The sequence below is a fragment of the Pogoniulus pusillus genome, chromosome 22, assembly GCF_015220805.1.
Source record: "Pogoniulus pusillus isolate bPogPus1 chromosome 22, bPogPus1.pri, whole genome shotgun sequence".
Classification (NCBI taxonomy): Eukaryota; Metazoa; Chordata; class Aves; order Piciformes; family Lybiidae; genus Pogoniulus; species Pogoniulus pusillus.
The window spans coordinates 5,139,247-5,165,054 of NC_087285.1; the positions used below are offsets into that span (position 1 = coordinate 5,139,247).

The 25,808-nt window shown below is 45.0% G+C and overlaps 1 protein-coding gene across 8 annotated transcripts in view; it reads left to right on the forward strand.

Annotated features, from left to right (window-relative positions):
• Positions 1 to 25,808, forward strand: part of RAPGEF6 (Rap guanine nucleotide exchange factor 6) — a 169,550-nt gene that overhangs the window by 107,920 nt on the left and 35,822 nt on the right. For 5 of the 8 annotated variants that reach the window (XR_010306358.1, XM_064161533.1, XM_064161537.1 and 2 more), the window contains 11 exons: positions 8,155 to 8,338; positions 9,366 to 9,502; positions 10,582 to 10,740; positions 11,284 to 11,436; positions 11,974 to 12,138; positions 15,928 to 16,035; positions 17,655 to 17,858; positions 18,797 to 18,905; positions 21,417 to 21,660; positions 22,598 to 22,755; positions 23,773 to 23,787. Coding sequence is in view for 7 of the 8 variants with exons in the window: in XM_064161533.1 (XP_064017603.1) it covers positions 8,155 to 8,338; positions 9,366 to 9,502; positions 10,582 to 10,740; positions 11,284 to 11,436; positions 11,974 to 12,138; positions 15,928 to 16,035; positions 17,655 to 17,858; positions 18,797 to 18,905; positions 21,417 to 21,660; positions 22,598 to 22,755; positions 23,773 to 23,787 (1,636 nt within the window). In the remaining variant the exon portion in view is untranslated. The remainder of the gene's footprint in view (positions 1 to 8,154; positions 8,339 to 9,365; positions 9,503 to 10,581; positions 10,741 to 11,283; positions 11,437 to 11,973; positions 12,139 to 15,927; positions 16,036 to 17,654; positions 17,859 to 18,796; positions 18,906 to 21,416; positions 21,661 to 22,597; positions 22,756 to 23,772; positions 23,788 to 25,808) is intronic. The other 3 variants (XM_064161534.1, XM_064161540.1, XM_064161536.1) reach the window with 1 other exon arrangement.

Sequence of the window (25,808 nt, forward strand, 5' to 3'; positions counted from 1 at the left end):
CAAAGGCCCGGTAATAACCTCATTCCCTGCACTAATTGACTGTGGAAATTCTGCTGCTGCTTGCTGAGAACAGAACTTGTCTGAAATCCAGAGATAGCTCTCATTTTTTTACTGGTAATACACTTAAGAAGCTACCTGTCTCATGGCAAACTGTAGAGGTGGGATTTTGTCATTCTGGTTGCTGAGAGCACTCATCCAGGGTTTGTCTTGGTCAGTAATTTCACAGCTTTTACAGTGCCAGGCTGAAATCTGACCACGATACTGAATATAGAACAAGTGTTGAATGTGATCTAGCCTTCTGGTGTCCTCAGCATAAGGACATGGAACTGCTGGAGTGGATCCAGAGGAACCAGGAGGATATCAGAGGGCTGGAGAACCTCCCTTCTGAGGACAGAGAGAGTTGGGGCAGCTTGGAGAAGATAAGGCTCCAGGCAGACCTTAGAGCAGCCTTCCAGTACCTGAAGGGGGCTACAGGAGAGCCGAGGAGGGACTTTTTGCAAGGATTTGCAGCATAGGGCAAGAAGGGATGGATTGAAACTTGAGGAGGGCACTTTTAGACTGAAGATTAGGGAGAAATTCTTTCCAGTAAGGGTGGTGAGACACTGCAACAGGTTGCCCAGGGAGGTTGTGGGTGCCCCCTCCTTGAAGGTGTTCAGAGCCAGGTTGCATGAGACCACGAGCAACCTGGGCTGGTGGGAGGTGTCCCTGCCCATGGCAGGAGGTTGGAACTGGGTGGTCTTGAAAGTCCCTTCCAGGCCAAACCATTCAATGATGTAGGGGTGACTCCTTTTTAGACTGCTGTTCCCTTTCCTTGGATACTGTCTGGGTACTATTTTCCACACTAGAAACAAATTAGTGCTGTATCTATTTATAGCAAAGTAACTTTAGAAATAAGGCTTTAAAAGCAAAAATCCTTTCAGACCATGAAGTGTCTGTATGCGTTTTTGTCCTATTTAATCTGTTATCTTCCTGCTTCTTCAGATTTGCTTGCTGCCAGCTAGGTCAGGAGGAGCTTGTATCCCTAAGAGAGTCTTTTTGGCTGGAAGGGACCTTTAAGATCAGATAATCCAACTGTTAACCCTGCACTGCCAGGTCACCACTAAACTGTGCCCCTCAGCACCACAGCTACACAGCTTTGAAACCCCTCCAGGGATGGAGAATCTACCACTGCCCTGGGCAGCCTGAACCACAGCTTGACAACCCTTTTGGGGAAGAAGAGAGGTTGTAGCCAGGTGGGGTCAGTCTCTTCTGCCAGGCAACCAGCAACAGAACCAGGGGACACAATTTCAAGTTGTGTCAGGGGAGGTCTAAGCTGGATGTTAGGAGGAAGTTGTCAGAGAGAGTGATTGGCATTGGAATGGGCTGCCCAGGGAGGTGGTGGAATCACCATCCCTGGAGGTGTTCAAGAGGAGACTGGATGAGGTACTTAGTGCCATGGTCTGGTTGACTGGATAGAGCTGGGTGCTAGGTTGGGCTGGATGAGCTTGGAGGTCTCTTCCAACCTGTTTGATTCTATGGTTCTAATTATAGAATGGTTTGAATTAGAAGATACCTTTAAGATCTTCTAGCTCCAACCCCCACTGCCATGGGCAGGAACACCTCCCACTAGCCCAGGGTGCTCAAGGCCTCATCCAGTCTGACCCTGAACACCTCCAGGTGGGGAGCATCCACAGACTCCCATGGCAACCTGTTGCAATGTCTCACCACCCTCACTGTCAAGAATTTCTAATACCCAGTGTAAATCTCCCCTTTTATAGCTCAAAGCCATTCCCCTTCTTCCTATCAATAAAACCCCTCATGCAAAGTCCCTCCCCAGCTTTCCTGTAGCCCCTGCAAGATAGTATCCAACTTTCAAGCAATACTCAACCTTAGTTAGTTAGGAGGTGTTGGGTGCTAGGTTGGACTCAATGATCTCAGAGGTCTTTTCCAACCTGGTTCATTCTGTGAGGCTCAGGGCAGAGCTCATTGCTGTCTGCAGGTACCTGAAGGGAGGTTGTAGCCAGGTGAGGATTGGTCTTGGGGAGGTGATGGAGTCCCCATCCCTGAAGGTGTTTAAGAGGAGGCTACAGGAGGCACTTGGTGCCATGGGTTAGGTAATGAGAAGGTGTTAGGTGCTGTGTTGGCCTCAATGATCTCAGAGGTCTTTTCCAACCTGATTCATGCTGTAAATCCCCTCTGGCATAACTGGAGGCCTTTTCTCCTGCCATCAACAAGATGCTCTGTGAATTCTCTGTTTTCTGAGAGGCAGTGCTGAAAGATGCTTTGTAACTTGATTTTTTTTTTAAGTTTTCCAAGTCAATAGAATTGATTTGAGTCACCAGAACTGCTCTGTGCATTGTACCTTAGCATCTCCTGTCTCAGGATGCTGGTGGGCAGTTTTCCTGACCACCAACTGCCTGCCCCTCTACCTGAGTAGTTTGGAGAGCTTGCTCTGAGTGAAAAGCACTTAAAATGTATTATTGATAACAAACATGAGTGAATACTCTTATCACCTGTGGTTAATTGCATTTGGAATGCCAAAAGAGCATAATTGCTAAACAGAGGAGAATTATATAGGTAGAAGAAATGATGGAGGAGTGTATTTATATACACTGGAGCAAATAAACAATGGTGAAAGGTATTTTTGTACCCTAAGGAATTGATAATTTATTAATGTGGAAATGATTTTCTATTAATTTTGGGGAGTGTGGGACTCTTAGGTAGCATTCTCCTCCTCACTCACATTTGTCTGTCTGGTTTTGCATCCCAAAGGGAATAAGGCTGACAGTTTCCTGACTGGCCAGGATGATGTCTGGGGCAGGTCACCACTGTTAGACTCATGTGAGATCCTCTAAGATGATACTGGAGTAAAGTATGATCATAGCCATGGTGCCAGTAATCCTGAAAGAGGGCACTGGAGAATCCAGCATCTGATCAGCTGTGAGTGAAGATCACAGAATAGAATCATAGAGCTGGTTTGGTTCCCTAGAAGCTAAAACATTTTTAGAATCATAGAATCAACCAGGTTGGAAGAGGCCTCCAAGCTGATCCAGTCCAACCTAGCACTCAGCCCTGGCCAATCAACCAGACCATGGCACTAAGTGCCTCATCCAGGCTTTTCTTGAGCACCTCCAGGGATAGTGACTCTGCACCTCCCTGGGCAGCTCATTCCAATGGCAAATCCTACCCTCCAACAGATGGACACCTGCTCCTATCTTGAAAGAATTGCTTAGGTTTTGTTTATTTGGGTTTTTTTTCTCTTCCCTGTATTCTTTTGTCACTTAGCCCATTTCTTACAGCACCATTGGATTCAGAGCTATGGTGTTCAGACAGCAGAAGTAGGGGAAGCTCTGTGGTTACACACAGAGAAATTCCAAGCAGGGATTATGACTTTTGCCAACAACTGCTTTGACCTGGAATAGATATCCTCAGGGAAAAGTAATTCAACAGGCATTAAAGAGTGAAACCATTTTTCTTTACCCTTCCATGGGACAGGCTTTGAGGTGTCCAGCCAGGGGAACACAGATAACCCAGATGAGATCTCTGGATGTATTTGGAAGGGTCTCACTTCTGCCCTTTATCTGTAGCTTGCAGTGCTGTTCTCTTAATGACAGTATCACAGTATCATCAGGGTTGGAAGAGACCTCACAGATCATCAAGTCCAACCCTTTACCACAGAGCTCAAGGCTAGACCATGGCACCAAGTGCCACGTCCAACCTTGCCAATTTAAGGTCTTTTTTTTCCCCTCATCTGTTTGGTTCTGTCAGTGTGGTGCTTAAACTTTCTTCTTCTTTATTTCTCTTGAAATCTTCATTTCTCACTTTGGCAGTAAGTACTGATTGTGGGCAGCAACATCATTCCCCAGCAATAATTCCAGTTGTGGTTAAGGTTTTGATGTTAAAATGGATTATCTATGAAGCCTACATCAGGGATGTAGATTACTGAGATATTTTTTTAATCAATTCTGAGAGGAAAAAAAAAGGAAGAAGAAATAAAGGCTTGGATGTTCTTCTCTTGACAGCATTGACATGAGGGAAGGGGTGGGGGAAAGCCTCCTTGTTCTTAATAGCAGGTGGCATCAGAAGTCATGAGCACTGAAGTACATGGCCATATGGAGTCTTATGGCACAGGAGATCTTTTCTGTGAACCATATTTAATGTTTCTTTTCCTGTCAGTGTGTGTTTGTGGCACACATTGTAATGCAGGAATTACCTTTATCACCAGAACTTTGCCAGTTCTTCCATCTTCAACTTCTAAAAGTGTAGGCCAGAATGCATCTGGCAAATCTCATAGAGCAGTTTGGTTTGGAAAGGACCTTGAGGATTGTCTAGTTCTAACCTCCCTACCATGGATGGAGACACCTCCTGCTAGACCAGGTTGCTCAAGGCTCCATCCAACCTGGCCCCAGGGAGGGAGCACCCACAGCCTTCCTGGAGAACCTGTTCCAATGTGTCTCCTCCTTCTCTGTAAAGAAATTCTTCCTAATATCCAGTTTAAATCTGCCCTCTTCCAGCTTAAATACATCTGAAGGGCGTTGATGGGCAAAGTTTGCAGTGCCATTTACAGAGTGACAGTGGTGTGGTTTTAAAAGAGCAAACAGATCTTTTGCCAGTAATCTGGTGTGGACTTTCCAGATGATCTACATGATCCCTTTGATTCTGGATATCCTTTGATACTGGAACATGTCCTGAGAAGGGCAATGAAGCTGGTGAGGGACCTGGAGCACAGCCCTGTGAGGAGAGGATGAGGGAGCTGGGGGGGTGCAGCCTGCGGAAGAGGAGGCTCAGGGCAGAGCTCATTGCTCTCTACAGCTACCTGAAGGGAGGTTGTAGCCAGGTGGGGTTGGTCTTTTCTGCCAGGCAAGCAGCAACAGAACAAGGGGACACAGCCTCAAACTGTGCCAGGGGAGGTTCAGGCTGGATGTTAGGAGGAAATTGTTGTCAGAGAGAGTGATTGGCATTGGAATGGGCTGCCCAGGGAGGTGGTAGAGGAACCGTGCCTGGAGGTGTTGAAGCCAAGCCTGGCTGAGGCACTTAGTGCCATGGTCTGGTTGATAGGGTAGGGCTGGGTGCTAGGTTGGGCTGGATGAGCTTGGAGCTCTCTTCCAACCTGGTTGATTCTCTTTTATTCTCCTCCTCCTGCTTTCCCAATAGATCCTAATAGACCCTACCCTAGAGACTCAGTCCTGAAAACCTGTATTTGTGTAAGATTTGAAGATGGCAGCCTCTGGCTTCATTTTGTAGATGAGTGAGTTCACAAATGTTCCAGTTACAAATTATTTGGGTGTTTGATTATGGCAACAGCTGGAACATCATGCTTGGGAAGAGCAGCTACTTCTGCAGACAGCTTTAGCAGCAAAATCCTTCCTGTTCTTCCAGCACTGCCTGACCTGCCAATGCTTTGTCAACCATCTGCATGTGATCTTTGAAGCACAGTTTGGAGACCACTTCTTATTTCATAGCTTGATCAAATCATAACTTACTTATCAAGAAAAGAGAAGACCTGTTTATTGTCCTGTGTGAGGGTACACAATCATTTCTCTGTAGAACCTGCAGCTTGAGGTCTGTTATCTTAGCTTGAGGTTATCAATTAGTACTGTAGTCTGTCTGCCTGAGATTTTGGATATAAATTGTGGTATTTAGATGAAGAAATGCTAGAAAAGTCCTTGGATAAAAGGCTGTACTAATCATGTGCTGCTGAGACTCTCCAAGCACAATTTGCACTTGGGCTTTATTCCAAAACTGTTAATGTGAGCTACATAAGCCAGTAAAATGATGTAATATAAAACAGATTTAACCCTCTATGTATTGTTATCCTGCTCTGAAAGAAACATGTTAAGTCATTTAAGCCTGATTGATTAGTTTTGCTGGCTAATTATTGAAATGAGGACAAGCTCAAGGGTCCAAGGTTATATCTAGCCCAGTATTTTTCTGTCTGGTGAGAGAAGGAAATGCTACTGGGCTGTCAAAGTGTTGGGGCTTACATTAGCTGATCAGTGTGGAGTGTGTAGGAAGATTGAGGCAGAGCAGTCTGCTGGCATTAAATCACCTAAACCAAGTGGTGCTTTTTATGAGGCAAGGAAGGAGAGTAGCGTGGCTCAGCAAGGGCCTTATGGTCCAGCTGAGGTGTAAGAAGGAAATACACACAGTGGAAAGAATCCTAGCATGGTGGGGATTGGAAAGGACCTCTGGTGATCAGCCAGTCTACCTCTACCCCCCCTGTTAAAGCAGGGCACCCACAGCAGCTTGCCTGGGATCACAATGGCCGGGGGGGGCTGGAATCTCCGCAGAGAAGGAGTCTCCACAACCTCTCTGGGCAGCCTGCTCCCGAGCTCCAGCACCCTCACACCAAAGAGTTTTGTGCCCCTTGTCCTGTTATGTGCCACTGAAAAGAGTCTGGCACCATCCTCTTGACACCTGCCTTTGAGGGGATATTAGGAAGACATTTTTATTCAGAGAGGGTGGTGAGACACTGGAACCAGGTTGCCCAGAACAGTTATGGATGCTCCATCCCTGGAAGCAATCACAGTCAGATTGACCAGGATCCTCATTCTTTATTTTGGAGGTTTTCTGAACACACAGAGCATGGGATGTGTTGGTTTGTGCAGTGACTTTGTCAGCTCTCAAGGCTTTCTTTTGAAGCGAAAGTGGTTGTTGTGAGTGTGTTCATTTAAAACAATAAACTCCATTTGCTGCAGACCTCTGTAGAATTGCTTTACACTTCTTGGTGACACATCTTGTTCAGCTATCTGAATCTGAACAGAAAAATCATTTGCATGCTGGCTTAAGCTGAAAAGTGCTTGAGCCAACTACTCTGGCAATTGAAAATTTCAAAGTTTTGTGGGTGGTGTTTTTTTTTTTGCCTTCCATCTGTTTGTAAAGTTATTTTTGTGCAATTACATCATTTAAACTTTACCCAAGGAATTATTGCAAATGATTCCTCTGTGGTTCTGCCTTTTTTTTTGTTGTTGTTGCCAGTGTTGCATTCTCTTTCTTTAGTTGCCTGGCGTGTCTGCTCAGTGTGGTGTCTCTATTGCCATCTATTGATGACAGTAGAAATGAGTCTACAGGCATTGGGTAGCCAATGGTGTTATTGAATTATGTTTTTGTGTTCTTAATAATACACACTCTGAAGTTGTGACAGAACCATTTGGTTTACATGAATTCACAAGAAGTAAATGCCAGAAGTCAAAGAAAGGATAATCATCCTCATCCCCCCCAATTAACACACTCCACCTGCCGCACTCTCTCTATGCCAGGATTAAAATCCACATTCTAATACCAGCATTAAAAGTGAGCTCAAATCCCTTTCATTTTAGCTGCTCAAGCTGCTTGGTTTTTCCCTGTGTCACGCTGCTAATGTTTCCTGTATTTCATCACAGAGGAGGAGAGAGAAAAGTGAAGGCAGAGAATAAGAGTCTCAATATATTCAATTTCTCCTCAGAAGTTGTGATCATAATTCTTCTAACATGATGTTGATGACATAATTCTTCTAGCATGATGTTGATGATCTACAGTGTCGTAGAAACATAGAATTGTTTTGGTTGGAGAAGACCTGTGAGGTTATTGGGTTCAAACTAAGACCACCATGGACATTAAACCATGTCCCAAAGTGCCTTGGTCGTGCGTCTCATGAACACTTCCAGGGATGATGACTCCAGCCTCTTCCAATGCCTGACCACTCTTGCAGCAAAGAAATAGTTCCTAATATACAACCTAAACACCTCCTCTGGCACAATTTCAGGCTATTTCCTCTCATTCTGTCACCTGATACTAGGGAGAAGAGACCAACCCTCACCTGGCTCCAGCCTCCTTTCAGGGAGTTGTAGAGAGCCAGAAGGTCCCCTGACAGCCTCCTCTTCTTGAGGCTGAACACCCTCCATTCTGTCAGCTGCTCCTCACCAGCCTTGTTCTCCAAACCCTTCACCAGCTTTGTTGCCCTTCAGTGGACCTGCTGCAGCACCTCAATAGCTAAGGGTCTGTGTTTATACTGTCCTGTAGGTGTAGATTTCACCTTAAGGTGGTGTTTTCAGTGTTCAGAAAGGGACCTGTTCCAAATTCTGGTTGGAGTTTTTGCTCACAGTTTCTCCTCTCGTGTGACCTGCCCAAGGTGAGGCCATGAATGGCACAGCTGGGCTCAGTGGACTCTCTGTCTGATGGAGGTTTGCTTTGCAGGCTACAGAGAGTGAGATGGGAGACGTCGACTTAACAGGTCTCCCGGAAGCACCTGTAGACTCTGAAGATGAAGAAGAAGAGGAGGATGAAGATATTGACAGAACTTCAGATCCACTTCTAGGGCGAGACGTTGTACGAGAGTGCCTTGAAAAAGAGCCTGCAGATAAAACTGATGATGATATTGGTGAGGATTAAAACCCCAACCCCCCCAGCTTTCTTTACTAGGAGGGTAGAACCCTCATAGAAGAGGTTGCTCTGGCAGGTGGTGGAGTCCCCATCCCTGGAGACTTTCAAAGTCAGGCTGGATGGGGCTCTAAGCAATCTGATCTAGTTGGGGATGTCCATGCTTACTGCAGGGGGGGGTTGGACTAGAGGACCTTCAAAGATCCCTTTCAATCCAGTGTATTCTGTGATCCTCTGTAAAACCATATCTTGCAACATCTGCAAGAGAAGCACATCTGAAAGCTGTTTAATGAGTTAATGCTAAATATACATCCTCATAATTATGAATTATGCCTTCCAGAGATGACTTCACTCTGGTGAGACTCTTAATTGAATGATTTCTCCTCTTACTATCCGAGAGAGTGTTTGTTCTGAGAAACTAAGCACTTTAGAAAACAGCCTTGGAGATGCTTAAGATGTTGAGTATGACAGTCATGGGATGTGTTGGTAGCAGGGAGGGAAGAGGCAACAAAGTAATTTTGACTGCCTGAAACTGCTGAATTAGTTCAGAAATGTCAAGGAGAAACACACCATGACTGTGGCATGGATGTGCTGAACTGTAACCTGCAGCACATTTAAGATAAAAATCATTTACTGCAGGCTTTAACTAGAAGCTGCCATTAGTGCTAACAGTAAACTCTGCATTGTGCTATACTTGGTTTTATCCTCTAAACACTGGAAAAATCGTGTTGTGCTCCTGTCAAGCCTAGAATTCCTGTACCAGAAGGGTATTTTGAATTGTTCTAAATGTTTGGGCCTGAAGAGCTTATGCACTCTGGCTAGAGTCAGTCAGGACACAGGTGGGACTGTAGAACCCAGTTGTGGTTGCTGATGACACAGTGCACACTGGGCTCCTTTAGTTACAGGCTCTGGTGGGGATGGTATTGCTCCATGAAGGTAACTGAGGATTGTTACATCTGCAGGGGTAAGGTATCTAAGGAACCCCTGTGCTTTGCAGTCTTCATACCAGTGTTTCCTTTGTCTGACAGAGCAATTACTGGAGTTCATGCATCAGCTGCCTGCCTTTGCAAACATGACGATGTCTGTGAGGAGAGAACTGTGCTCGGTGATGATATTCGAAGTAGTAGAGCAAGCAGGAGCCATCATACTTGAAGACGGCCAAGAAGTAAGTTACTGCTCAGCAGGCAGTTTGAGTGCTGTAGGCAGTGGGTTAGCCAAGAGTAGCTGAGGGTGAAGGGCTGGAAAATCTCCTTGCTGCTTCCACACCTGAAACTTCTTCTCTCACTGTGACCCATATCCAAACCCTTTGGCAGATTCTGCCTTGTTCAAGACTTCAGCATGGGCAAGTGCAGACACAAAGCAGCACTCAGTCTGTTGTGATCAGGGAAGTGCTGATGTCTTGAGGAGTTTATTTCCAAGATTCTTTGTGGCATAAAAGAATGTCTCATCTCTACTGATACAACATCTTCTTAGACTTGAGGGGGGGTTAAATACTAACATAGAGAGGTATCTAGCCCAGAAATATAGGTATTGTTACATAATACCTGATCTTGAATGTTTCCAGAGAGGTGGGAGCTGCCCCATCTCTAGACCCATCCCAGGTCAAGCTGGGCCTCTGAGTAACCTGCAGACTAGAGCTAACTGCAAGGAAGTTGGACTAGGTGGACCTTCAAAGATCCCTTCCAACCCAAACCAGTCTGTGATTCTATAAACATCTAAATTAGGAGCAGTTTTCATACATAATCAGTGGGAGAAAAGAAATGTTCAGATTAGTTAGTGGTCAGGCTCCCAGCAGAGGTGCTCTGGATCACTGCCTTGAAATCTTTCTTTACCCTTGGATCAGGACACCTGGAATAGCCATAGCAGGTCCCTCCCCAAAAAGACGACTAGGTGGACTTTTGTCACTGGTAGTGACCAAAGGGACACCCCAGGGAGGAGTGTTCCATCTCACTAAATGGCATAAATACGTTGTAGCAATTAGCCCACTGATTTAAAAAGCAATCTCTTCATCAGCTTTCCTCCCTGCTGCATTAATGATGAAATGAATGAAGAACTCTGTGAAGGGTTCTTGCTTCACTCATCTTCGTTGCTGCTTGCCTTACAGGGCACATTTTTTAGTGAATGAAACTGTGGTGGCAACAAACTGGAGGCTGCAAGAATGAGCTTTGCTAAGAGCAGTGGAAGAGCTTGTAAAAGCTGTTGAATCAGCTTCACTTCTTACATTTGTTGTTTTACTTCCTCCAGCTTGATTCGTGGTATGTTATTTTAAATGGCACAGTGGAGATCAGCTATCCTGATGGGAAGAGTGAGAGCCTCTGTATGGGAAATAGTTTTGGGATTACTCCCTCTCTGGACAAGCAGTACATGAATGGAGTGGTCAGGACAAAAGTAGATGACTGTCAGGTAAGATGACAATTCTGTACAAGCACCTCATGTTTTGAAACGTGGAATCAACCAGGCTGCTTTCATCTTAAGCTATGGCCTTTATTCCAGGAGCAGTAAAAAGGAGGTTGGTACTTTGTGGGTCCAGGGCTCTTCTAATGTTGAGTTAGTTGTACAGTCATTAGCTGCTGAGATTTGTTTCCCGCTGCTGTTAGGTGAGGAACAGGAGCATCTGCTTTGTGCTAAGATGTCAGCTTAGTCCATCCTAGTCGTGCTCTGTGTGTGTGTGTGTGTGATTGATGTGCAGTAACAAGAGATAAATAGAAAATAATCAATTGTCACTTCTTGGAGCCTTTGTCCTCTATATCTAACCCATTTAAACAACCTTTTTGGGATGTCACAAATTGACCAGTTCTGTTTGTCTGCTGTTGCAAACTTCCATGTAGTTGAGCAGAACAGAGTGGGATTGGTATCCAATAGCGTGATTGTGCCAAAGCAGCCCAGAGATGAGGCTACATCCCTGTTTAGGGTATCCATTAACAATTCTGTGTTGTTTGGGGACAGTTTGTGTGTATAGCCCAGCAAGACTACTGGAGGATTCTGAACCATGTGGAAAAAAACACTCACAAAGTGGAGGAGGAAGGAGAAATTGTTATGGTAAAGGAGCACAGAGAGCTGGATCGCAGCGGGACCAGGAAAGGACACATAGTTATCAAGGTGAATTTCTTTCTGTGCTTTCCATTGATCTATTAGACCTTTAGTAGTAAGTATGGTTTTGGTTTGTAGAACACCTGCTCAATTTTGTCTGTCTCAGCTCAAAAATAAAAAATGATTGGAAGAAATTTATGCTATTTTACAAATGAACTTCCATCTCTCAGTAAAGTTAGAGCTGTTCAGCACATACCTTGAGTCTTCTCTTGGGAGCACCCTTAGTGCAGCTTTATGTATCAACCTGTGCTTTGTAATCTGGAAAGAGGACCTGAAACTGTTTCACCTGAAATAAAATGAGAGTTATTAATTGTTTCTGCCTGGTGTTACCAATAGAAAACATTTGAGCTGAGAGAAGGGTGAAGATGTGATTTAAAACCACGTTAGGATATCAATTCAGAAACACTTCAGTATATTCTGTCCTGAATTTGCCATAACTGAATCTTAAAAGAGGCTGTACAGCTCACATGGGTTTATGTTAAGATGCTCCCTAGGGAGAAATGGCAACAAGAGAGATGAGTTGGTTTTTGGTGTTTCATTTTGAAGGCAACACCCGAGCGACTCATCATGCACTTAATAGAAGAGCATTCTATTGTGGACCCAACCTACATCGAGGATTTCCTCCTAACGTACAGAACATTTCTCACCAGCCCTCTGGAAGTTGGAAATAAACTCTTGGAATGGTTCACAGTGGACAGCCTCAGGGATAAGGTTGGTTTGAGTGGCAGGGATGAGTGTTTCTGGTGAAAATGTCTTGGTATCAGTTCCTGTTTGTGGTGCTGATAAACTAGGATCGTGCTCCAGCTGTTCTATATGAGCTAGGTTAAAGCTAAGTGGTTTTCACTAGTATCAAGAAAGATTCTCCAGTGAGTTGTATGTGTGTAGTGAACTCTCCTACAGTAGGTCTGACACTGCTGCTCTTCCAGAGAAAGATAAAAAGACCTTGTAGCTACAGCTCAATATCTGAAGGGGGCCTACAGGATGTCTGGGGAGGAACTGTGTGATGGTTTGGGTGTTACCTGGCCCCCCTCCCACTTCTGGGCTACCTGTTCCAGCACCTCACCACCCTCATGGGGAAGAATTTCTTCCTTGTATCTTGTCTAAATTAAGACTAGACTCAGCAGCTGGAAATTAAAGAATGAAGCTTTATATTTACAGCTTAGCACAATTTACAAGCAGTTACTTAAAATAGATACAGAAATATACAAGTTAAAAAGTAGTACAGAAACACAGCAGTCCTTCCAGAAACCTGAGTCCCCAGGAGGGGCTCTGAACTGCCCTTCCACCTCCTTTCCACCCCTCTACCTTATCCCAGACTTTGCTTTGCGTTCAAGGTGAGTTTGGAGAATTGGCCAGGGGGGTTAGGAAGCAGACTGATTAGTTAGACAGCAAGTTAGGGAGAGAAGGGAGGCAGCCAGAAGCCAGAGAGCTACTGTGCTACCTATGTTTATGTTCTTGTTCTTATACATCTCAGCAAGCCTATGAGTGCAGCAGACATCAGCATTGTTTTCTTTTCATAGCCTATCAGCTAATTCCTCTCACTAAAATATCCCAGCTAGGCTCAGACTAGCACAGACTGTTTAGAAGGTCTTGTGGTGATAGGACGAGGGGCAGTGGTTTAAAACTGGAGCAGGGGAGATTTAGGTTGGATGTAAAGAAGAACTTTTTTACAATGAGAGTAGTAAAATTATGGAACAGGCTGCCCAAGGATGTGGTTGAGGCCTCATCTCTGGAGACATTCAAGATCAGACTTGATGTGGCCCTGGGGAGTGTGATCTGGTTGCAGGTGTCCCTGCTGAGTGCAGGAGGCTTGGACAGGATGGCCTTTTGAGAGTCCCTTCCAACATGATGCAATCTGTGAACCTGTAAATGCTGCTTTCTGTTGGATTGAAAGGTGTAAATGGCAGTCTCTGAAACCCTGTTTCATCAGAAATGTAGGGACATTGTGTTCATAGTCTCCTTCTGCTCACAACAGCATTGTGCTTGTCTTCCATGGCTTTCCACTCTAGAGCTTTTCAGTGCATGGAGCACGTTTTATTTGAGCAACTTACTACAAACTCAGTACTTAAAATAAACTCTGCTCAGGACAGGTGCAGTCCATAAAAATGCTTCCATAAATAGAATGAGGTTCCACTCAATGTATGCACATACACGTGAAAAATGTTCATCCTCTGGCACTTGGATCCATGTCCAATTTGTTGCAAATTAGGGCAGTAAAATTCCTAGCCAGTGGTTTTATGTGTGCAGGCTTTGAGCTGTAGGAAACCCAACAGAGCTCAACAAGCTCTGTTTTCTTGCGTAGGAAATTGGCTGCAGTCTTTTGCTGTGGTTACTCCTTCTCCTGTTACCTTTTTCCATGCTGTTCATTTTGGCAACTGCTGGCTTTTGGGAAAAGGGAAGTGTAAGAAGCAAACTGTCTCAGCAAATAAAAGAGGAAATGGTTTATTTTTAGGAGTGAAACTGCTATAAATTCACTTCTTTTTTATGCCATGGGTGGATAAATATAGTTGTCAGACCCACTTCATCATGGATAGTGGTAACTGGCATGTACAGAAGCAATCCAATGCACCTCATCATGGATACTGGTAGCTCTGGATATACAGAAGCAACCCAGTGCACTTCATCATGGATACTGGTAGCTCTGTATATACAGAAGCAACCCAATGCACTTCATCATGGATAGTGGTAGCTCTGGCATATACAGAAGCAACCCAATGCACTTCATCATGGATACTGGTAGCTCTGGCATATACAGAAGCAACCCAATGCACTTCATCATGGATACTGGTAGCTCTGGATATACAGAAGCAACCCAGTGCACTTCATCATGGATACTGGTAGCTCTGTATATACAGAAGCAACCCAATGCACTTCATCATGGATAGTGGTAGCTCTGGCATATACAGAAGCAACCCAATGCACTTCATCATGGATACTGGTAGCTCTGGCATATACAGAAGCAACCCAATGCACTTCATCATGGATACTGGTAGCTCTGTATATACAGAAGCAACCCAGTGCACTTCATCATGGATAGTGGTAGCTCTGGATATACAGAAGCAACCCAGTGCACTTCATCATGGATACTGGTAGCTCTGGCATATACAGAAGCAACCCAATGCACTTCATCATGGATACTGGTAGCTCTGGATATACAGAAGCAACCCAGTGCACTTCATCATGGATAGTGGTAGCTCTGGATATACAGAAGCAACCCAGTGCACTTCATCATGGATAGTGGTAGCTCTGGCATATACAGGAGCAACCCAATGCACTTCATCATGGATACTGGTAGCTCTGGCATGTACAGAAGCAACCCAAAGGGTTAAAACTAAAAGTTCTGAAAATAAAGCTCTTTATTATCACTATATACTTCCTACAACTTACAAGATCATAGAATCATAGAGTGGTTCAGGTTAGATGGGACCTTAAAGATCATCTGGTTCCAATTCCCTGCCATGGACAGAGGCACCTTCCACTAGACCAGGTTGCTCAAGGCCCCATCCAGCCTGGCCTTGAATATTTCTAGGCTTAGAGCATCTGCAGCTTCTCTGGGCTACCTGTTCCAGCACCTCACCACCCTCATGGGGAAGAATTTCTTCCTAGTATCTTGTCTAAATCAAACTTCTTCCAGTTTGAAGCTGTCACCCTCATCCTGTTGCTCCACACCCCTGTAAAAAGTCCCTCTCTAGCTCTCCAGCAGCCCCCTTCAAATACTGAAAGGCTGCTCTAAGGTCTTCTTGGAGCCTTCTTTTCCCCAGGCCAACCTTCTCAACCTGTCTTCATAGCAGAGGTGCTCCAGCCCTTGGATCATCTTTGTGGCCCTCCTTGATCATTAGGATGCTTTAAAAAGTTTAATAGACAGCATAAGGAAGAGCTAACCAAAGTTAGATTTGTGCAGCAGTGAGTACCCTACAATGGGAGCAATTAGATGCAGCTATGTTTGGCTTTGATTTCTTCATTAGTTTCCACAAATGAAAGAAAAGAGAAGATGATTTCAAGTGTGAAATTAACAGATGCAGGACTTAGGGGGGATTTGATAAATGTCTATAAGTATCTGAGGGCTGCCAGGAGCAGGTGGGACAGGCTCTGCTCACTGCTTCCTGGGACAGGACAAGCACCAATGGGTGTAAGTTGCAGTAAAAGAGGTTCTGCCCCAACACAAGGGGGAACTCCTTTACTGTAAGGGTCCCAGAGCACTGGCACAGGCTTCCCAGAGAGGTTGTGGAGTCTTCTTCTCTGGAGACTTTCAAGGCCTGTCTGGATGTGTTCCCCCTGTGATCTATGTTAGATAGCATTGTCCTGCTCTGGCAGGGGGGTTGGACTGGCTGATCTCCTTGGGCCCCTTCCAACCCCCTAGCATCCTGTGAACCTGTGACTCTGTCATTTGTTGCTCTGCCATGTCCTCATGCAGCCTTCTTTGCTTGTAGATGAAAGCCTCTAGGAGCAGAATGATGGATACCTTTATGTATAAACATAATTCCTACGTGTGTTTTCCAGGTTACCAGAGTGGTCTTGCTGTGGGTGAACAATCATTTCAATGACTTTGAAGGAGATCCTGCTATGACTCGGTTTCTGGAAGAGTTTGAGAAGAACTTGGAGGACACGGTAGGAGCAGCAAAAAACCACTGCCAGGCTTCCTCATCTTACCCATTGTCATTCTCCAGGGTGTTACCAGTGATTTAACACATGTCTATCCAACACCAGTGGCTAACACGTTGTCTTAACAGTTAATAGATGGCTTTTTAACATGGACATTTGTTCTTAAATATATAGAATTAGATCTAAAGAACTGTGCCTTGAAGGGACCTCAAGGATCAGCTAGTTCCAACCCCTCTGCCATGGGCAAGGATACCTCACACTAGATCAGGTTGCTCAGAGCCACATACAGCCTGGCTTTAAAGACCAACAGGAATGAGGCTTCCACCACCTCCCTGGGCAACCTGTGCCAGTGTCTCACCACCCTCACGGTGAAGAACTTTTTCCTAACATCCAATCTGAACCTACCCACTTCTAGTTTTGCATCATTCCCCCTAGTCCTATCACTACCCAACCTCCTTAAAAGTCCCTCAGCAGCTGTCCTGTAAGCCTCCTTCAGATACTGAAAGGCCACAATAAGGTTTCCCTGGAGCCTTCTCTTCTCCAGACCAAATAACCCCAACTCTCTCAGTCTGTCTTCTTAGCAGAGGAGCTCCATCTCTGACTATCCTTGTGACCCTTCTCTGGACACGTTCTAGCACCTCCAGATCTTTCCCGTGCTAGGGTCTCCAGAGCTGGATGCAGTGCTCCAAGTGGGGTCTCACCAGAGTGGAGTGAAGGGGCAGAATCACTTCCTTTGCTTGCTTGCCACACTTCTCTTGCTGCAGCCCAGGCTCTGGTTGGCTCTCTGGGCTGCAAGTGCACAGTGCTGGTTCATGTTGAGCTTTGTGTCCAGAGAAGGGTGACGAAGATGGGGAGGGGCCTAGAGCACAGCCCTGTGAGGAGAGGCTGAGGGAGCTGGGGGGGTGCAGCCTGCAGCAGAGGAGGCTCAGGGCAGAGCTCATTGCTGTCTACAACTACCTGAAGAGAGGCTTTAGCCAGATGGGGTTGGTCTTTTCTGCCAGGCAAGCAGCAACAGAAGAAGGGGACACAGTCTCAAGTTGTGTTGGGGGAAGTCTAGGCTGGGTGTTAGGAGGAAGTTGTTGGCAGAGAGAGTGATTGGCATTGGAATGGGCTGCCCAGGGAGGTGGTGGAGTCGCCGTGCCTGGAGGTGTTGAAGCCAAGCCTGGCTGAGGCACTTTGTGCCATGGTCTGGTTGACTGGACAGGGCTGAGTGATAGGTTGGGCTGGATGAGCTTGGGAGTCTTTTCCAACCTGGTTGATTCTATGATTGTCATCCACTAGCACCCACAAGTCCCTCTCCCCAGAGCTGCTCTTGAGCCAGTCACTGCCCAGCCTATATTGGTGCTTGGCATTGCCCCAACCTAGATGCAGGACCTTGCACTTGATCTTGTTTAACTTCATGATTTTGGCCTGGGGCCACCGACCACATGAAGTTCAATATTAAATAGCACTTGTTGATGTTTCTGCATTACTGCAAAAGGGAAAGAGGTTTATTTAGTAAGACTTGGATACATGGCATCAAAAATCCTTTTTTTCTGGCATTTGGGAGTTATTTCACAACTGTTTTGTTACATTTTGGTTAAAAACCCCTTCTTACACTCCGTGTTGTGTCTTCTGTGTTACAGAAAATGAAAGGGCATCTCAGGCTGTTGAATATTGCCTGTGCTGCCAAAGCAAAATGGAGACAGATCACCCTGCAGAAGCCTTCTAGAGATTCACCACTGTTTTTCAGCCTCCTGGGAGGAAGTGACAAAGGCTTTGGTATTTTTGTGGAGACTGTGGAAGTGGGCAGTAAAGCAGCAGAAGCTGGACTCAAGCGTGGTGATCAGGTAAAAAAGGCTCATTCTTGTAATGAATTTTTACCTTCCTTCAGCCAGTTGTGCTGTCAACAAAAAGGTGGTGCTGATTACTAACAGCAAACAACTGGCTGGTAGTCCTGTTGTGAATGCCACAGTTCAGCTTCACTTGGCAAGTGTTAGATGAGTTTCTAGTAAATAGCTGTAATGGACTTAACTCTTTTAAAATCAAACTGGGTAGAGAAACCCAAATTGTGGTTATTTTAGGAACTTTCTGATCAGAAGCGTGGTTAAAGCCAACAGCTTGTTTTGTTGGATTGAACAGAGAAGTTGTGGAGGCTCCAAGCCTGGAAGTACACTGGGTGTCAGGGAGGAATTCTTCACAGTGAGGGTAGTATAAGACACTGGAATAGGTTGCCCAGGGAGGTTGTGGATGTCCCTTCCCTGGAGGTGTTCAAGACCAGGTTGAATGAGGCCTTGAGCAACCTGAGCTGCTGGAAGGTGTCCCTGCCCGTGGCAGAGTGGGGTTGGAAGTGTATGATCAGTAAGGTCCATTCCAGCCCAAACCATGTTATGAATCTGATTCCCACCAGGTGTGAATCATTCCAGTTCACTGAGGCTGGTGGAGCAGTAGCAGTTCACACCAGCTGAAGATGCAGGCTTTGATGCAGTATAAGCTCTACCACGATCCACCACTTTTGCATCAGTCCTTGACTGCAAGAATGTCTTTTTAGCCCAGAGAATAAATCTGTTTAACACATTTGTCAGGTAAAATGAAGCTCCTGGCATGTTTACCGGATCTCTTTTCACTTGGCATGATTAAAATAGTTGTTTTACAGTGAATGTTTTCATTCTGCAACTGCTCTGAAGATAGCTTCTGGAAAGTTCTTTGTGTTGCTTGGATTATCACCTTGGTGAGCCTGTTAAACCTGGTGTTCTTCTAAAAGTCCATTTTTTGTTTCTTCTTAAAGATAATGGAAGTCAATGGGCAGAATTTTGAGAACATTACCTTTGCCAAAGCTCTGGAAATCCTAAGGAACAACACTCATCTCTCCATTACTGTAAAAACAAACATTTTTGGTGAGTAGGCTGGTGTGGATGATGTTATTTAATGGATGCAAAGTAAGACTGCACTCTTTTGGGCTTTACAAGTGCAATAAAATCCGCTCCTCTCCCCGCCTTGTTTTCCCCAACATGCTCTAAGAGTGAAAATGTGTGCAGAACTCCCCTCCTTGTGCCTCCATTTGCTCAGATAAAGTCCCTGTGTGCCAACGGCTGCATGCTGAGTGGCACCAAGCCAGCACAGGCAGCTCTTCACTCCCTGAGAAATCCTCAGATGACTGTTTAAGCAGCTTTAGTGTCCCTCCATGCGATATGGCTGATCCAGAGCCAAAGGATCTGGGCCAAAATATTTTCTGCCAAGAAACAGCAAAAAAAAAACCCAAAGTCAAACTGGGCTTTTGTAAAACTTTTTCTAATGGTTGTAAGAGCAATAGGAGAAATTGCCTTTATGCCTGAGGTTGGAAAGGGGATATAAAACGTGGAATGGCTTATAAATGTTGGCTTTTAATTGTCAGAGTGAATATAAACACATAAATACCTCTTTAAAATCCCAGTCAAATCAGCTGGTCCTTTTCCATAATCCTGTTCAGACAACAAAATAACTACAGCTACAGAAAGAATGAGCCTGTGCATGAGACAGCTCCTTCCTCTGGAGTTGGAGCCAAGACTTTCTGAGGGTTTCCTTCTCTCATTTTCTTCCTCCAGTTGCCTGCCCTCGTTCCCTATCGATTTGCTTTGCAATCATCATTTTCTGTTATCACTCTGCAGGTAAAAAAGTGTCCAAGGTCCCAGCAGCTCCTTAGCAGCATAATTCCCCCAAAAGCACTTAATTGGGTGATCTGGTCTGATGTGAAATGACATGAAATAAAGCATAACTGTAGCTGAGACAGTGTCAGATCATTCATTTGCATTATAAATGTAAGCAGTGCACATTTACAAGTGGGTTCTAATCTTTTCCTGCTAGCTGATACAATTTCAAGGTGATTTTGCTGTTGAATTTGAATAACTTCATGTCTGGAAGCTTCTTTATTGTTTTTCCAACAGTGATACTTCTTATCCTGCCTTTTTAATTGAGTGCTGAGCACCTGGTGCTGACGATGAACAATTCCCTTTCTTATATTTGAATCTATTCTGTGAAGGTTTAGAGCCTTAGAGTTCATTATATAAGAGAAAAATGTGATTTGAATGGGTCTCTCTATGCAGAAAGTCCTGGTTACCTCGTTCATGGGCATAATCTTAGGTAATTTGCTCTGTATCTGAGTAATTTGCTCTGCATTTTCCTGCTATCATCATGTCTTCAAGAGAAAATACTGAAGTTCTGACTTGAGTGATTTAAAAGAAGATTGTAAAAGGTTTTTAAAAGCTCTTTACAAAACACTCTTTTATTGATAAACTCATTGGAACAATTAATTTTCACTTTTTACATGTGGGAGGAAACATAAAGAACTCAAACTCCATCTTTTCCCTGGAATTCATTCTCTGGCAGTGTCAGTGTTGGTAATAAACTGGCTCAGCTTGATAACTGCAATAGGAAATTTGATGCAGCTTCTGTTCAGCAATATTACTAAAAGGAAACAAAGGCAGTTTTGGAAACTGTCAGTCTGTCTGGAAGTTATTTTTGAGGAAGCAGCTGCACTCCATTACCTAAGAGATGCAGACAAAAAAAGTCAATAAATACATAGAGCTGATGGCTGTGAAAGCAGTGTTTCACAGAATCCCCAAATGCCAGCATGGTGGGGGTTGGAAGAGGCCTCTGGACATCAGCCAGTCCAGCCCCACTGCTGCAGCAGGGGCACCCACAGCAGCTTGCCCAGGATCACAATGTCCAGATGGAATTGGAATCTCTGCACAGAAGGAGACTCCACAACCTCTCTGGGCAGCCTGCTCCAGGGCTTTAGCATCCTCACACCATAGGAGTTTTTCCTTCTGTTCAGATGGAACCTCCTGGGTTCCAGTTTGTGCCCATTGCCCCTTGTCCTGTCACTGGGCACCACTGAGAAGTGTCTGGCCCCACCTTCTTGTCCCCCACCCTTTATCTCTTACCGATCATTGCTCAGATGCCCTCTGGGGCTGCTCTTCTCCAGGCTCTCAGCCTTTCCTCCTCACAGACATCCTGTAGTCCCCTCAGCATCTTCACAGCTTCCACTGGACTCTCCAGTAGTTTCCTGTCTCTCTTTAAACTGGGGAGCCCAGCTCCTTGTTCTACCTCCCACAAGGGTAAGCTGTGTCTGTTAGATGTGCTGCGATTTGTGCTGATTTCCGCAGCGGTTGGGAGAGCTCTGCTGTGCAGGATGTTTGGTAGTTTCATTGAACAGTGTAGCAGTTTAGCCTTTCTACTGAGATAACCAAGAGCAAAGCTGACATGGGATAAGCCCTAGTTTAAAATGCAACGTGCTGCCTCATTTGGAACTCTGGTTCACTTTTCCAGAGGGATATGGGGCAGGAAAAGGCTTGAGTGGAAGGATGAACTCACTGTACGGTTTGAAGTGTGGAAAGGTGAATCCACAACAATTCTGTCTTCTCTTGCAGTGTTTAAGGAGCTGCTCTGCAGGATAGGCCAGGAGAAAAATGGAATTCCACACATCCCAAAGATTGCAGAAAAGAAAACCAACCGCTATTCCATCCCAGATATGCCTGGAGATGTGGAACAGATGTTTCCCCGTGAAAAAGGAAACAAGAAACTGAAAGCAAACACTGTGTCTGGTGGGAGAAACAGAATCAGGAAAATCTTAGACAAGACCCGCTTCAGCATCTTGCCTCCAAAGCTGTTCAGGTTTGTCAGGCTCTGCTGGTCAGAAATTGTTGGTTCCCCAGTAAGTTGTCATGTTTCAGTTGCTTAGAATCCTCAGTCTTGGTGTGGTTTGTCTTGTTATGAAAATGCAGCAAATCATAGAATCATTCAGGTTGGAAAGGACCTTCAAGATTGAGTCCAACCAAGTCTGACCCCTAAGTGCAGAACAAGACCAAAGTATCTTTTCTCTCCCAACAAATCCTTTCAAATACCCTTTTCCCTCTGTCCTTGTTTTGAAAGCCATCTACAACATGTTACTAAAACATCTGAGTGCCATCATATGGTGGTGATCAGAGGGCTAGAGCACTTCTAGGGCAGGCTGAAGGAGTTGTGTCTGTTCAGCCCCGAGAAGAGAAGGCCCTGGGGAGACCTTAGAGCAGCCTTCTGCTACTTGAAGGAAGCTACAGGAAAGCTGAGGAGAGACAAAAAAGGGTCTGTGGTAACAGGACAAGTAACAGTGGGGACAGGCTGAGAGAGTTGGGGCTGTTCAGCTTGGAGAAGGCCCCAGGCAAGACCTTAGTGCAGTGTTTTGGTACCTGAGGGGGGATACAGGAGAGCTGGGGAGAGACTTTTTACAAGGGCTTGCAGTGATAGGGCAAGAAGGAATGGACTGAAACTTGAGGAAGGCAGATTGAGACTGAAGATTAGGGAGAAATTCTTTACTATGAGAGTGGTGAGGCACAGAAACAGGTCGCCCAGATAAGTTGGGGACACTTTATCTCTGGAAGTGTTTAAGACCAGGCTGGATAAGGCTTTGAACAACCTGATCCACTACCGGGAGGTGTCTCTGCCTGTGGCAGGGTGGTTGGAACTGGAGGATCCTTGATCCTTCCAACCCAACCCATTCTATGACTGTTTGCCTTAGCTGCCCTCACCCAGGCAGCTTGGAGTGCCCCACTGAAGCGCTGCTGTTTTGCAGTGACGGCAGCGTCAGCCAGTCGCAGGACGACAGCATCGTGGGGACGCGGCAGTGCCGCCACAGCCTGGCCATCATGCCTATCCCGGGCACGCTCTCGTCCAGCAGCCCAGACCTGCTGCAGCCCACGACCAGCATTCTGGATTTCTCTAATCCTTCAGGTAAGCCAGCAGCTTCGGTGACAAGAGGGAACAATCCCATCTTTGCCCAGCCTCAAACATGCTGAGTGCCATTCCCTGCTCGTCTTGTGACTCTAACAGCACCGAACCGGAGACTCAGTGAAAACCCAAACTGCCTGAACCTCTCTCCCCTGATTGCTTGGAATGTGACACAGCTTGTTTTTCACAAAGAGATGGATTTTGCCACCTCTTTGATTTACTGGAGTTTACCAGAGCAGATTGTCCTTGTGTGAACCTTCCTCTTGTCATCTCTTCCCAGTACCAATGCTCTCGGTGGTTTAACTTGTCCATCCACCACCTTCGAATGTATGTTTCAAGCAGTGTTTTGGACACACTAGGGCTGCCATGGTAGCAAGGTACTGATGCTGATGTCTAATATCTCACAAACATGGATATTCAGCTGTACAGAAGAAATCAAAAAGGTTTTGAGATGTGCAGTCTGTGCTTTCCTTGCTGTTGCTGCAGGAGTACATTTCTGGGTGGCTGCAGGAGGCACTTGTTGTTATACACAGCTGCCTGTAAACATGTCAAGTCAGAATCATGGTTCTCCATTTCAAGTGTAAGTTCAGTGCCTAATTACATGCTCTGTAAAGTGCCTCGTGGCTTATTTTTATGTAAACTTGCAGATTTCCCCTTTAAAAGGGATGCATACAGATAGATCCTATCAAGTGCATAAACATCCACAGCAGTTAAGTTCTGTTTTTGCTGCCAAGCCAGGTTCTTGCTGGCTGCCTGAGAGCTGCACATGTGTTCTGGGAGGATCTTTACTTAACACTGTACCACTTACTGCAGAATATGAAATGTTGGGAGCTAGTCCTTCTTGCCTTTAAGTTCACTATAAGGCATCCAGTGGCATTTGGAATGGCAGAGAAAAGCAAATAATTTACTCAGTGCACTGCATACACTTGATAAGTTTTGTAAGCATCTAAATCTTGATTTGGTGTTGACAGAGTTGTGTTTTTTTTCCTTCTGTTTGTTTTTTTTTATTCCTGCTGGCAGCTGTTGGGTTTTACTGTAAGTATCCTGATCTGTAGACCTTAATTTTGCATGGCTTGCCTGTTAAACTTAACACTTCCATCCCTTGCATTGATGTAATTATTACTATGAGGGCATTAAGTAATTCTGTGCCCTGCAGTTTTCCCTTCAATGAACCAAATCCATCAGTTCTCATCGTGGGTACTGTACTCAGGCTGAGATTTCATTGCCTCTCCTACCACCAACAGAGAATGACCTTTGGCAGGTTACTTTGCCTCTCTCTGACCTTGACTTAAAGGATTGAAGCTGCTTTTACATCCCTCTTACAGAAATTGAAAGTCTAAGTTATGACATAGCCTGACATTTAATTTCTTCTTTTGTTGAAGTTTGGAACTAAAATTACATGCATGCAAACATGAAACTTGATTTGTGTTGGCATCAGAAACTGGATAATGCATAAGAAGATAATTTTAATTAACATTTACTTGCTTAAAAGCAAAGACCTGGAAGACAGACATGTGCTTGCAATGTGTTTCCCTCAGCTGTCACAAGATACCTGCATTTTGATTGCATGGTGATTCTTTTTTCTTTCCCTCTCTCCTTCCCCCCCTCTCCTCCCAGTGACATTCATTTGTTGGTTTTATACTTTGAATATGCTTTGATTTCTAGAAATGTTGATATCAAGGTGTAGATGTTTGCCTCTCCTCTTGATCTGTTAGGATTTTATGAGTGCAAGCATTTCCCAAATTTGCCCAGTGTGTCATTTTCAACACTTTTCACTCTGAAATGAGTGCATACTACTTATTTTTAGCTTTTATTGCCCCCCAAGAAGCCTTTCCAATTCAACTAGTCCCCAGCTGTTGGTGAGCCCATTCTGATAAGTGGTGGTCATAATAATGACACTGTTAGAATAGTTTTAAGTCAGAATTGTTTTTTAATACCCTGTTGGCTTCCATCTTCAAATTTATTGACAGCTGATGTTGAAGCTTTCCTTTTTCCAGCAAGCAAAACCATCAGATGTTAGGTCTTAAATGACCTGCTTACTTTTTACTCTGAGATTCCCACTGCTCACCCTCCATGACACCATTAAACCCTGATGCAAGGAAAAGTAACCCCCAGGTCACTACCATGTTAAGACAGATCTTAATTTCTCCCTTAAGCAGTGGGTTTTGAGAGAGCAAAACAAGTGCAGAAGTGATAGGGTAAGCAAAATGTGGAAAGTGTTGCTGGAAGGAGCTGGGTGCCCAGACCAGGAGATGATTCCCCTTAACTCCCTCTCTGATCCCCATGCTCTCTGGTGACATGTCACATCCCTCCACCCGCAGGTTTGGTTCTTATTGCAGAGGCTCTTAAAGGCTGGTCAGATTGCAGTGAGAGAGGGGAAGGGCTGGGAGGTGGTGCTGTAACAGCAGCCCTTTGTGTCTCTCACTGGGACTCTCTGGTGTGGCAGCTACTGGCACATCAACCTCTGAGGTGGCTTTCCAACAGCTTCATGATCTGAAGGGGTGGCTGAGGGCTCAGTGAGATCCTCCCACCTATTCAGAACTGCAGAATACTCTTCAGAGTTGAGTGTGGGGAAGAACTTTGCTCTCCTGACTTTTAAATCAGTGACCACTCTGACTCTTGATTATTTTTCTCCCCCTAATCAGTTTTATTTTGAAAACCAAGCCTTCTGTACTAACTCATGGAGCAAATAATTTTCAATCATCAAGCTGTAGATTAAACATGTGCTTCTTTAGATATTTATTTCCTGCTGTAGGCTGCTTTGGATAAAGCTGTTCTCTAGTGCATTTATAATACATAAAATGTGCTATAAATAAGTACAGTAGCCAAAGAATTAACTGCTGGCAGCAGCTTTGTTCCTTCAGGGTGATAGAGCGAGTGTAAAAGCTTACATCTACTTCTGGGAGCAACCAAATCTCCTTTCTCCTTCACATCTTCCCACCCACAGCCTATCCATGTGTGTTTACAGCTTCCCATCCCTAGGGTGTCCTGGCACACAGCATGAGCCTGGCTCTTGCAAAGACACAAGAGGCAGAGAAGGAATGACGCTGCCCAAG